Raw genomic sequence first — 12,941 nt, forward strand, 5'->3', positions numbered from 1 at the left:
AAGGAAAGTGGACCGTCTAAAATGCAGTGACTGTAAGGTGATTCCTGAAGAGAGCTTGACGTCTCAACATAGGATTTTGGTACTAGATTTATATTTTAAAAAGCAATACCAAGTTAGGAAGGATAGTGGGCGTCGTAAGACGAGATGGTGGTACCTAAAATGTGATAAACTAGAAATATTTAAGAACAGAATGGATAAGGAAGGTACTTGGGACTTGGAAGATAATGCTAACAATATGTTGAACTCAATAGCCAATTGTATGAGGAGAATCTCAAGGAAGGTTTTTGAAGAGTCGAAAGGAAAGGGACCCGACTCTAGGGAAACTTAGTGGTGGAAGGAAGAGGTTCAAACTGTAGTTAAGGCGAAAAAAGAGTGCTTTAAAAAGTGACAGAATGATGGAACTGAGAAAAACCTGAAGAGCTATAAATTGGCTAATAAGGAGGTCAAGAAAGCAGTGAGAAAGGCTAAGTTGAAAGCTTATGATGACCTATACACTAACTTACATAGTAATGAGGGAGAGAAGAGAGTATACAAACTTGCTAAGATAAGGGAGAGAAAAATAAGATATTTTAATCAAGTTAAGTGCATCAAGAGTGAGGATTCTAAGCTATTAGTAAAGGATGAAGAGATTAAGGAGAGGTAAAAGAACTATTTCGAAAAATTGTTAAATGAGGAACATGGAAGTACGTTAATAAAAGAGAAAATAGCCAGTAATAAAGAAAACCAAGACTAAAGGTTCTATCGCAAGATTAGGAACTTTGAAGTGGAGATTGCACTTAATAAGATGAAATCGAATAAGACTTTAGGACCCAATGATATCTCTATTGAAGCTTGGAAGTGTTTGGGTAAGAAGGAGGTTGCTTGGTTGACCAGGTTGCTTAGCAAGATTTTGTTGATGAGGAACATGCCAGACAAGTAGAGAAAGAATATTTTAGTGTCAATCTATAAGAAAAAAGGAGACGTCCAGAATTACAACAACTATAGAGGAATCAAGCTAATGTGTCGTGTAATGAAAGTGTGGAAAAGGGTGATGAAACATTGATTACGAAATATAACAGAAGTGTCAGAGAATCAATTTGAATTTATACCTAGCAGGTCATTAATGGAAGCAATCTATCTTTTAAGGAGAGTAATAGAAAAGTATAGAAAAAATAAAAGAGACATTCATATGGTGTTTATCGATCTTGAAAAAGCATATAATAGAGTATCTCAGGATATAATCTGGTGGGTGTTAGAGAAGAAATGGGTGACAAAAGATTACATTGATGTAATTAGGGACATGTATGAAGGGGTGGTGACCACTATTAGATCGCATGTTGGAGAGGCAATGAATTTCCAATTACTATAGGGTTACACCAAGGATCTACCTTAAAGTCCTTATTTTTTTGCTTTAGTTATGGATGAGTTGACGAGAAATATTCAAGATGATGTGCCATGATATATGTTTTTTGTAGATGATATTGTGTTAGTGGATGAGACTAGAGAAGGAGTTAACACAAAGTTGGAGATTTGGAGAGAACCACTTGAATCTAAAGGATTTCAGATAAGCAGAACTAAGACAGAATACATGGAGTGTAAATTTAGTAATAAAAACAATGAAAACAGAAGATAAGTGAAGATTAAGAACTAAGAACTATCTAAAAGTGAACATTTTCGTTATTTAGGGCCGATTATCACAACAACGGGAGAGATTGATACGGATGTGGTCCGTAGAATTAGGACGGGGTGACTTAAGTAGAGAAGTGCGTATGGGGTACTATACGATAAACGAGTACCCACTAGACTAAAAGAAAAGTTCTATAGAACAGCTATTAGACCATCAATGTTGTATGGGACGGAGTGTTGGGCAACCAAGAAACAATATGTAGATGAGTGTTGCTGAGATGAGGATGCTAAGGTGGATGTATGGCAAGACTAGAAAAGGCAAAATTAGAAATGAGTATATTCGGGAATAGATAAGAGCAACACCGATAGAAGATAAGTTGAGAGAGAATAAATTGAGATGGTTTGGTCATATTCAACGAAAACCAACAGAGGCAATAGTGAAAAGATGCGATGCAATGACGGTAAGTAGAAGTGTTAGGGAATGAGGTAGACCTATATCGACGTTGGCTAGCGTAGTAAATAGAGATATGAATCTACTTAATTTGACTAATGAAGTGGCCTTTAATAGAGCCGTGTAGAGAAGAAAAATTTATGTAGCGGACCCCATTTGATGGGACTTAAGGCTTGGCTTGATTTGGTATTATATAAGCGTTATATATAGAGGTGGGTGCCATGGCGTGTCATGTCATGTTATTATGGGTTTCATGTCAGAATTCCCTCAACACTAACCCTACTCGTTTATTTTTTGTCTTATTATGTCATATCCTCTTAGGTTTGTGTTAGGTTTTTATCGCATTAACATGTCATGGAAAAAATTTACACCCATAGTTAAAAATACCAACTCTATGGAGACATAAATTTTTTTTATCACACAAGTTAAAGTTCATGAAACTAATCTCCACTAGATAAATTATTCATAAAAATATTTAATTTCAACTCAATTCCATTTCCTCAATTTCAAAAACTAACGCCTATTTTTATTTGTTTTTTGTTTACAAAATTGACTCCAAAATAATAAACAAAAATATCATATTATCTCAAATAGAAAACATAAACGCTATATTGACCTCAAAATCCTGTTTTATGTTTTGTTTTATTCAACTAGATGGGGTTTACATATGGGTTTCAAACATGTCATAGCACCCCTTAATGAAAATAACATTAAAATGTGTAACTAATTCTCCATGAAATGGGTTATGTCAAATTTGAATTATGTTGGTTTGATACTAACCCAACTTGTTTATTTTAGTGTTATAGCTTTGTGTCACTTTTGGGTTCTTTGTCAAGAACTAGCCGACCTTAACTTTGTGCCGGTTTGTATCGTATTAACGTGTCGTGTTCAAAATTCCCACTCTAAATTATATAGGTTATATATACTAAGTTCATATTGAAAATGCCATCTTTCTTTATTTCTCCTAGTCCATCTTGAGATGACAAAATTTCGAGTCTTCCAAGCCCCTAAAAGAATGACCCATCCAACCATATCAACAAGATATATCACCAAACGGATGCTAAAGGAATGGAAGACTATCATTAATGAATCCTTGTAATATTTCTTCATGTAATAATTAGCAGGGGCAAGAGAGTGGTTGGGATGGGGCGTAGATTTAGTTCACGATCTTGACATCTCAAAGGTAATCCAATGCACAAGACTCCAACCACTATGGGATCTGGGAAGGACAAACCATCTCCACATATCAAGGAATCAATAAAACTAAAATAATGTTGATAATGTATAGTAACAAAACAAGACAACGAACAAATACATCTTTGTTAGTCTGTGTCAAATGGACTCTTCTACATGTATGAAGCTAAGTAACCAATTTGATGAGCAGGCACGGGATCGGGAGCAAAAGAGCGAGAGCATTTTTTGAGAAAATACTTAGAGAGCAGGAATGCCTTCAAAGCGCACATATTTGTATTTTAAAATACATACTACCTCTGTCCCAAATTCTTTGTCTAGCACAGGAAACAAGAACTTAAAAATAATGTATTTTTGTGCCAAACTTCCAATTTTTTTTAAAAAAATTCAGTACAAGATTATTTTTAAGTTCTTGTTTTTTGTATCGGACAAACAATTTACAATGGAGGGAGTATATATTTACATCAATATATTTTAGTTAGATTTCTTATATTTTTTATCCATCAATTGTTTGTAACCAAATAAAAAAGCTACTGGCCTATGTTACATACCCCTATGGTTTAAGGTCATTTCCAAAACTCAAAAATAAAATTAACATAAACAATGAGAAATGTACCATCATATTTAACTCTATCCAAATTGCTTTCATGACAAAACTTCTTCACAAGCTACAAATTACTTAAAAATTATACACTTAGGAGGAGTTTCAGAAAAATCTCAGTGATTTGATTGCCCATCAAAAGACGTCAAGAATAGAAGTCACGCAAACAATTATTTTTTTACAGTGATTTCAAGTTCAGAAACATTTAAATGTGTCCCGTTAACGCAGTCTTTAACAGTCATAACACTAGCATTGCTTATGTACCTTTAGTTAGAAGTCATGCCACCTAATAGTTAGAATCTCCATCCATTAATTGTTAAAATGAACTTTTACCTCATAAACAAGAGACTCTGAACCAGTTAAATATGGCAACTGTCCAAGAAAGTAGTACTCTCTATTACTGCAAGAATATGCAGAATACTCAGCACACCACAACGGCTTCTGCAATGATTAAACAAACCAAGTATAGGTCCCTATGACAATATATAGAAGGTAAGAAATAAAACACAGTGGTAACATAAACTATACTAACCTCAAGGAAATTTAGAACAATCAAGGCAAAGAAATTAAGGGCCCAAAGTAAATCAAATTGAACAAATATGAAGTAAAACTTTGTTGCAATTTCATAGCTTGACTGATCAAGAATTTGCTCAGGAAGACCAACACCATCTTCAGCCTGAAAATTGCATTTTTAATCAATCCAAAGGAATAACAATTCCTCAAGTAAAAAAGGAAACAAAAAAAACTCTCAATATACAAGAAGTCACCATGTGTATTTAGCAAATAGTTTTAGGACAACAGATCTATCCCTAAAGTTATTTGTAAACAATATTACTAGGATTCTAGTATGAGGAACAAAAATAAAGATGTAGCATGCCACGTTCTGTAAAAAGGCCATAAGCCAGGAAAAACCTCGTAAAAATCAAACCAAACTAGACCTTGTATCCCACTCAAGTGCAGTTGACTGCATGAATCCTCTTTCACCATTTTGCTATGTCAAGGGTGTATGCTCAGTTAAACAATTAAATACATTCATATCTTTTTTTACTATCGCATCCCATGTCAACTTGAGATTTCTGACAATCATAGGGACCTCCCATGCCACTAAAGTTACACTGCCCTCCCCAGTCAGAGTTGCCAGCCAAGCAGTGTTAACAGTAGTGTTGAAATGATGTAAATACCCTTAAAACATAAAACATAATAGTATTAAAAACAAATAAATATGTGAAAAGGCTATAATGCCCTTGCCTTAACCAACCCAAGCCCCCATAATCCACAAAAATCACATAAAAAATTTCCACCATTAACCAACCCAATCCCTCACAATCCACCTCTCATTTTCAATCGCCCGAATGAATTAGATATATGTCAACCCATTGCAAATTGTTACCTTCCCAATACTAAATACATCCAAAATACACAAGCCCCTCATTCCCCTTACTAACATCACTTGTTGAAACGAAACTTTGAAAGAATAAAGAGCAGCAGACAATGAAACGTGACTAAAAGCAAAGGAGTTATGTGGGTGTCATGGCCTGAACTGTTTCTTTGAACAATGACAGATTCCTGGAGCTTTGCTAATTAATTTTTATTACTCTCTCTGTCCCAAAATAATAGTCCCTTTTGGAAAATCTAACTTTTTTTGGTAGTACAATTATTGCATTTAAAAAAAAATTGATTTTCCAAAATTACCTTTTTGATAGTACATTTTTTGAGAATATCAATGTCATAATTGTACTTTTTATATTGTTTATTAATTTAAAAGAAGGACAAAATAAAAAATTTATATTATTTTTGTACTTGATTTTGATTTTTTAAGAGGGACTAATATTTTGAGACAATGAAAAATGGAATAAGAGACTAATATTTTGGGACAGAGGAAGTAATCATCTAGGGATTTTCAAGCCCTTTAAAAATATATCATCTCATTATGGAATCTACAAACCCCCATCACCAACGTCATCATCTCCAAGATCAGCTTCTTGTTGGGTATGATCAAGAACCATAGCAGGTGTAAACTTTTTTTCTCTCTCTCTAACCTATGTGTGTGTATAATTAGATCCCACTGCCATGTCTGCTTCTTGCCCAAACTACCACCACGAAGACCCCTCGTGACAGCGATTACCAGACACAACAACACTGTCCAATGCCGCATACCTCCACCTTTTTGGCTTTTACACCCTTCCAATATTTAATTTGATTTGATGGAACCAAAATTAAGAAGTCAATTTCATTAGGGACAGAAAATCCCAAATTGGGATACAAGAGCTAAAGTTGAAAAGATTACAATCTCAAAATGTCATAAACTGATTTATAGACTCAAAGACTCAACTAACACATATGTTATGCTGGTAAAAGATAACAACAACTCTAAATCTTAGCACATCACAATAGTGCAATTAAACTACCCGAGCATGTGTATATGTATGTTTTCTGCATGCACTATTTTGTTATAGTAAAGTATGACTTATAGTCTGGGTGAACTCTGTGATTAATTAAGAAACCGACAATGCTACGTACCTCAAATTTTGTGACTTAAAAGTGGCTCAAATAGTCAAAACGACTTTATTTTAAGTACAAAATAACATAAAAATGGCCAAAACGACGTCGTTTTGATCATTTGAACTACGAAACATTTTCCTTAATAACTTATCGAGTTTCCAATTCTTATATTATATTTATACACACAATGACGGCATAAAATAGATAGTAAAGATACCGATCGTAAGCAACAAACACTTTGAAACAGAAACAAAGAAGAATAGAGAGAGAGAGAGAGAGACCAGATCAACAAGAGCAGCGGCCTTCTGGTAAGGTGAGCCATGAGCGATGGCGTCTGATCTTCGAGGGAAGTGCGATGACCGATCTCTCCTCCCACCACCACTGCTTTCTCCCCCAAGAAAAGCTTCTTTATCCATCTTCTTCTTCTTCAGATGTGGGAAAGGTCGAGCACACACAATTGAGAGTGAATTTAGAGATCAGAACTAGAGAGAGAGAGAGAGAGAGAGAGAAGATTGGTTGCGGAGAAAGGAGGGAGTGCTTGATATTTCAACATTTGGAGGCAGGAGAGAGAGAGAGAGAGAGAGAGAGAGTGGTGTCACACCACAGTTGCTTTTGCGAGTATTGTGAATGACGAGATTGTCAAAAAAACGAGAAACGGTGGTTGGGGTTGAGGCGGTGGGGCAGTGGGGTATTATACTGAATAGTACGGGATAATGATATGCGTGTCGGCAATGCATATGTGAGGTGCAAAATACGATTTTTTGAACTCGAGGGTATATTACAAAGTTTTTTTTTTTTTTTTATATATTTTTTTACATGTATGCTTAAAATGGTTTGATAACTTGATTTAATACTTAAAATTAAATGTATTAAATGATAATTAATTAAATTTATTTGATATTTATAATTAAGGATGAATTATATTAATGGTCATTATAGTTTAGGTCATGTATCACTTGGACTCTCTTTTTAATTGTAATGTATTTGACCTTGAATTTTGAATTTTATTTCAAATAAGGACAATTGAAAATGTCATTATTCAATTTCAAAGACAAAGTATTAATTTTATAAAATACAAACTAATTTGATAAAAATAAATGCCAAACAAATATTTTTGAATTTTTAAAAGTTATTTGTACCTACTAAAGATAAAATCTATGAAGCATAAATACGGACACAGGACACGATAATTTTCAAAAAATGAGGACACAGACACGGCAGAGACAAGGCGAAAATTTTTTTTTATAGATATTTTTATGTATTGTGTAAATTCATATTACATTCATCTTAAATCAAAATTAACAAACACTAACTTAGTAACATTAATTTAAGTTTCAAGTAAATCCAATTTCTTACACGTCTTCATCATCATTAGCATCACTATCTTTTTCTCCATTTGCACCTCCAAGATAAGGTAAAAAGTTATTTTTAAATATATTTATTATTTTTATCTTAGGTATTATTTTTATTAATAATATTTTTAATGTATTTATATAATTTTTTTATTATTTTTAATTGATATATATATATATTATAAATAAAAATATATAACAAATAAGGAATAATAAAATATGTTAAAATAAATATAAAAAAATAAAAATTGAATGATTTATTTTATAAATTTTATTAGATTTTTTTATTATTATATTATTTATTATATGTTAAAAACTAAGACTGTATTGGGTTAGTCAATGTTTGGTGATCAAAGCCAAATGGCTTCTAAAAAAGAGAGAGAGAGAGAGAGAGAGAGAGAGAGAGCAACGAAGGTCAGCGTCCGAGAAGATCGAAGGCGAGAGAGCAAATCAAAGCAGATCTAGATCTCTCTCTCTCCCCTCTTTACGATTCCTACAACTAAGATATGGACACGCGTGTCTCTCATTTACGATTCTTGCAACCAAGATATGGATGCGCGTGTCTTTACTGTGTCCCTTACAAAAAGTTCATTAAATTAAAGGGACACGTTATTTGGCATATCCTGTACATGTCCCCGGCGTGTCCGCGTGTAGAACACCGCCATGACACCGATTTTGGAGTGTCCATGCTTCATAGGATAAAATTATGTAAAATTAATAATTTTTTTAGGCATTTATTTATTTATTTTACCCAAAAAAAATTTATTATGTGTTTTGATAATGATTATGTAATTGGTGATTGTTTTATTTTTATTAAATTAGTCTCTATTTTTTCAAAAGTCAAATATGGCGATAACTTTGATATCATTATTAAACCAATCTATTAAATCAAAAAATTCAAAACTAAAAACATTTTATATATTAAATATATCGATTATATATTAAAACCCTAACAATCACCCATTACATGATCATCATCCAAACACATAATAAAAATTAATTTGGTAAAATAAATAAATAAATAAAAGATTTATAAATTTTATATAATTTTATCTTTGGTAGGTAGAAATTATTTTTTAAAATTCTAAAATATTTTTTTGGCATTTACTTTTGTCAAGTTAGTTTATATTTTTATCAAATTGGCGACTTTGCCCTTGAAATTGAGTAATGGTATCTTCAATTGTTCTTATTTGGAACAAAATTCAAAATTCAATGTCAAATGTATCACAATTGAAAAGTTAGGAACCAAAATGACATGAGCCCTAAACTATGGCAACCGTTAGTGTAATTCACCCTATAATTACTGTCATTTAAGAATTTAAGTACTTTTTAAAATATAAGTTAAAATTTAAATAAAATTCAAGTCATATAAAACTTACTTAATTCTAACTGCATTTATAAATACTAAAAATAAATGTCGATATATATTATTATAAACTCACTGCTATCACCACCACCATCATGCCACCGCTACTGCCACCATTACTACTATCACCACCATTACTGCTACCACCATAACCATCACTACCACACCGCCACCATCCCGCCACCAATGTCACCACTACCTTCATCAGCATTTGTCATTGTTGCCATAAGCACTATCATCATTTTACTACTACTATCATCACTACTGCTACCACCATTACTACTATCACCACCATTACTGCTACCACCATAACCATCACTACCACACCGCCACCATCCCGCCACCGATGTCACCACTACCTTCATCAGCATTTGTCATTGTTGCCATAAGCACTATCATCATTTTACTACTACTATCATCACTACTGCTACCGCCACAACCACCATCAACACTACCACTATCACCATCATCACCACCATCACAATAAAAAAAAATTAAAATATATACAATTTAAAATTAATAAATTTTAAATTTGATTTTATACATATCAAACAATTTATTTTCAGTTCCGCGCTTAAATTTTTATTAAATAGTTTTTTAGCTTAAAATATTCAACGTTTAGATTTCAATAATTAATTTTCAATTTTCAGTTTTCAATTTCAATTTTCAATTTTCAATTTTTAATTTTATCAAACACCACCTTAGGGTATATATTAAAAAAATATTTAACCAGTATAATTAACTTCATTTATATAAAAAGTAGCAAAAATTTAAAAGTTATTTAAATTATAATAAATATTTTTTACAATACAACCAAATATCATTTTTACTTTCTCTCTGTTTTACTATTTTATCTTCTATTTTTTTTAATATCTTTTAACATTTGTCCAAATATAATATGTTTACATTACACTATTTCAAATGATTGGCTTAAAATTTTTCATCACTATAAATAACTTAAGTTTTTGATGTATCTTATCAAAATATATGTATTTGGTTGACTTTTTAAAATATTTTTTTAATTTTATAAATTAGTTTGGTGGGGAAAAAAATCAAACACTAATTATTTTCATATGATTTTTTCTTCTCTAAAACAAAAATAATTTTAAAAATTTTAAAAATATTTTTATATTTAATTTCATCAAATTAATTTTCAATTTTTAAAAATAAATTCAAAAATAAGTTTTAAAAATATAACCAAACAAAAATATTTTACAACTAGATTTCTTTGCATCAATACCATAAAGGTTGGCAAGGCCCGCACCATCCTAGAACCGTTAAAAATAATATTGCACTGCATGATTTTTTTTTTTGTATAAATTTTTTCATCACACTACATAGTGATTTAAGTTATCTACGACACTAAAGATGGGTATTTTTGTCTACACAAATCAAATTATGAGAAATGTTATGCACTCCAAGGGAGCTTCTATATACACACACCTAATCTCTTCTTTGCACATCCTTTTCACTACACACACCCAAAAAATTAATTCCTAATTAATTTCCTCACTACACACACGGTGCGTTCCAAATGTACCCTCATACACACACACACACATACACACACACACCCGACCCCAAATACACACACCTATTGAATCTGAAGCACATCTTCAACCTTGAAACATTCCATCACATAGAAGCTGAAGCACCTATTGAAACTGAAGCACATCTTCAGATTTTCATTGAAGCATTCCATCTCATTACCGTGTGCAACCCAGGTGTGCATCCCGTTGAAGCATTCCATCCACGAAGCTACATCCCGTTGAAGCATTCCATCAGATTTTTAATCCTCATTAGGTGAGTTTACTTTTGAATCATCATTCCTATTCAATCCTCATTTTCATCTGTAATGTAGAGTTTTTCACTTGGAATGTAGAGTTTTTGATTTGGAACCGTCGTTCGGAACTGTTTAACCGAAATATAGCAATGTGTTCGGACGTAGGAATCTGAAAAAATTCAATATGTTCATCAGTAGATTTCCAAAAATATTACATTGTTTCGATAGTCAACTTCCGAAAAAATTGAATTTGGACAACAGTCAACCTCCGAAATTATGTTTTTCTTTCGTATTTCAACTTTTGAACGGAATATGTACTTTCAATTGTGAACTTCCGAACAGTTTTTTTTTTCCCCCTTCTTAATTAATACACTTAATTAAAGCACTTATTATAATTTAAAACACTTATTATAATTTACACACACTTATTATAATTTTACACACACTCTCATTAATTTTACACACACTCTCCTTATTTACACCACTCTCTTTATTTACACACACACTCATTACACACTTATTAATTTTTGCAGATAATATGGATTCTAAACATCAACAACGTGTCCCACCTACTGCTTCAAATAGACGACGTCGTGAATTGGATGTAGACCATGAACAGGGACGAGGGCGTGGGCGAGGACGAGGTCAAGATTGTGGTCGAGGTCATGATCCAGTTTCGGTAGAATATGATATTCCCAATGCCAGTCAAAGTCGGGGCCGAAGCCAAAGACGAGTTGAAGGTTATGATATGCCTGACATTGCTGTGGAGGATACCTCCCTACCTGATTCTCCTCCTGTCCAGGAAGAGTACCTTACTCATGCTTTTCCAGGTGGACCGACTGATCCGTCAATACTGCGGAGTTTCAATAGTCATGTGGCTGCAGCTATTTGGCACAGGGAGGTAAACATTCCTCAGTAAAAGTGAAATTAATTTGTATATGAGTTTTTTTTTTTTTGTGTGAGTGTTGTATGGTAGTGTGTAATGAGATATCATTTGTGTTGTAGGAACGAGGGCCCCTAAAGTGTCATAATCACTCTTCCAAGATCCTTGCATGGCCATGGTGGTTAGTAGAGAACAACACCAGATTCAAAGCCATTATTGAGCAGTCTGGACTATCACAGTTAGCTCGTTGCACTTATCGGTTCGTCAACAAGCTTCTAATCTCCAGTTTTGTTGAGAGATGGCAACCTAAGACAAACACATTTCACATGACAGTTGGTGAGATGACCTTGACCCTGGATGATGTTGGCACTATTCTTGGCCTTCCCATTGTAGGCAAATCAGTCAGCATAGCAGATGTGACAGATCATCATGGAGTTACATTACTCGTTTATGGCTTGGGGATTACTGAACGTGCAGCTCATGAAGAGGTTTCTTCTGCTGGTGGCAATTCAGTCAGGCTTGAATGGTTGCGAAGTCAGTTTGCTGGTGTCACAGATTCAGACCCTGAAGAGGCTATACAGTGCGCTGCTAGAGCTTATTTGTTGTTTCTGTTGGGATGTACACTCTTCAGTGACAAGAGTGCCGGCAGGGTTCTCGTTGTTTACCTTGGCTTATTGATGGATTTGGGATCCATACATACTTACGCCTGGGGTGCTGCTGCATTAGCATTTTTATACAGACAGTTGGGGTATGCTAGCCGGTCTGGGGTTAAGCAGATGGGTGGTTATATGACTCTTTTGGAGGCGTGGATTTATGAGCACTTCCGAGCATTCCGACCTCATCAGAACATGGGCTACAATGAAGACATGCCACATGTGTACCATTGGGCATCTAGGAGAGAGGCGGGTTCCTCCATTGAGCATTTGAAATCTTTTCGAGCCGAGCTTGACAGTCTGGTAGCTACTGATGTAAGTTTACTCATCCTGCGATAATTTTAACAGTTCCATTTATTTTACCCTTTATGTACTTTAATTCAAAAACACTTTACGTTTATAGGTTATTTGGGATCCATACCACAGCTGTAGAGACCGGTATCCATGTAACCCGGTTACGTTCTACCATGGATGCTTAAAGTGCTTAGACGTTGTTGAACCCTATCATCCAGATAGAGTTTTGAGGCAGTTTGGCAGGGTTCAAACCATCCTAG

At 33.6% G+C, this 12,941-nt stretch overlaps 1 protein-coding gene across 10 annotated transcripts in view; it reads right to left on the reverse strand.

Moving 5' to 3' along the window:
- Window positions 1-7,087, reverse strand: part of LOC114300073 (two pore calcium channel protein 1A) — a 53,903-nt gene extending 46,816 nt beyond the window's left edge. For 4 of the 10 annotated variants that reach the window (XR_014338418.1, XR_014338417.1, XM_082883787.1 and 1 more), the window contains exons 1-3: window positions 6,632-7,087; window positions 4,381-4,524; window positions 4,182-4,289 (exon numbers count right to left, since the gene is read on the reverse strand). Coding sequence is in view for 4 of the 10 variants with exons in the window: in XM_082883787.1 (XP_082739913.1) it covers window positions 4,182-4,289; window positions 4,381-4,524; window positions 6,632-6,766 (387 nt within the window). In the remaining 6 variants the exon portion in view is untranslated. The remainder of the gene's footprint in view (window positions 1-4,181; window positions 4,290-4,380; window positions 4,525-6,631) is intronic. The other 6 variants (XR_014338420.1, XR_014338419.1, XM_082883789.1 and 3 more) reach the window with 2 other exon arrangements.
- Window positions 7,088-12,941: the final 5,854 nt, after the last annotated feature.

The sequence above is a fragment of the Camellia sinensis genome, chromosome 8 (assembly GCF_055761805.1).
Source record: "Camellia sinensis isolate YWXY chromosome 8, ASM5576180v1, whole genome shotgun sequence".
Taxonomy (NCBI): domain Eukaryota; kingdom Viridiplantae; phylum Streptophyta; class Magnoliopsida; order Ericales; family Theaceae; genus Camellia; species Camellia sinensis.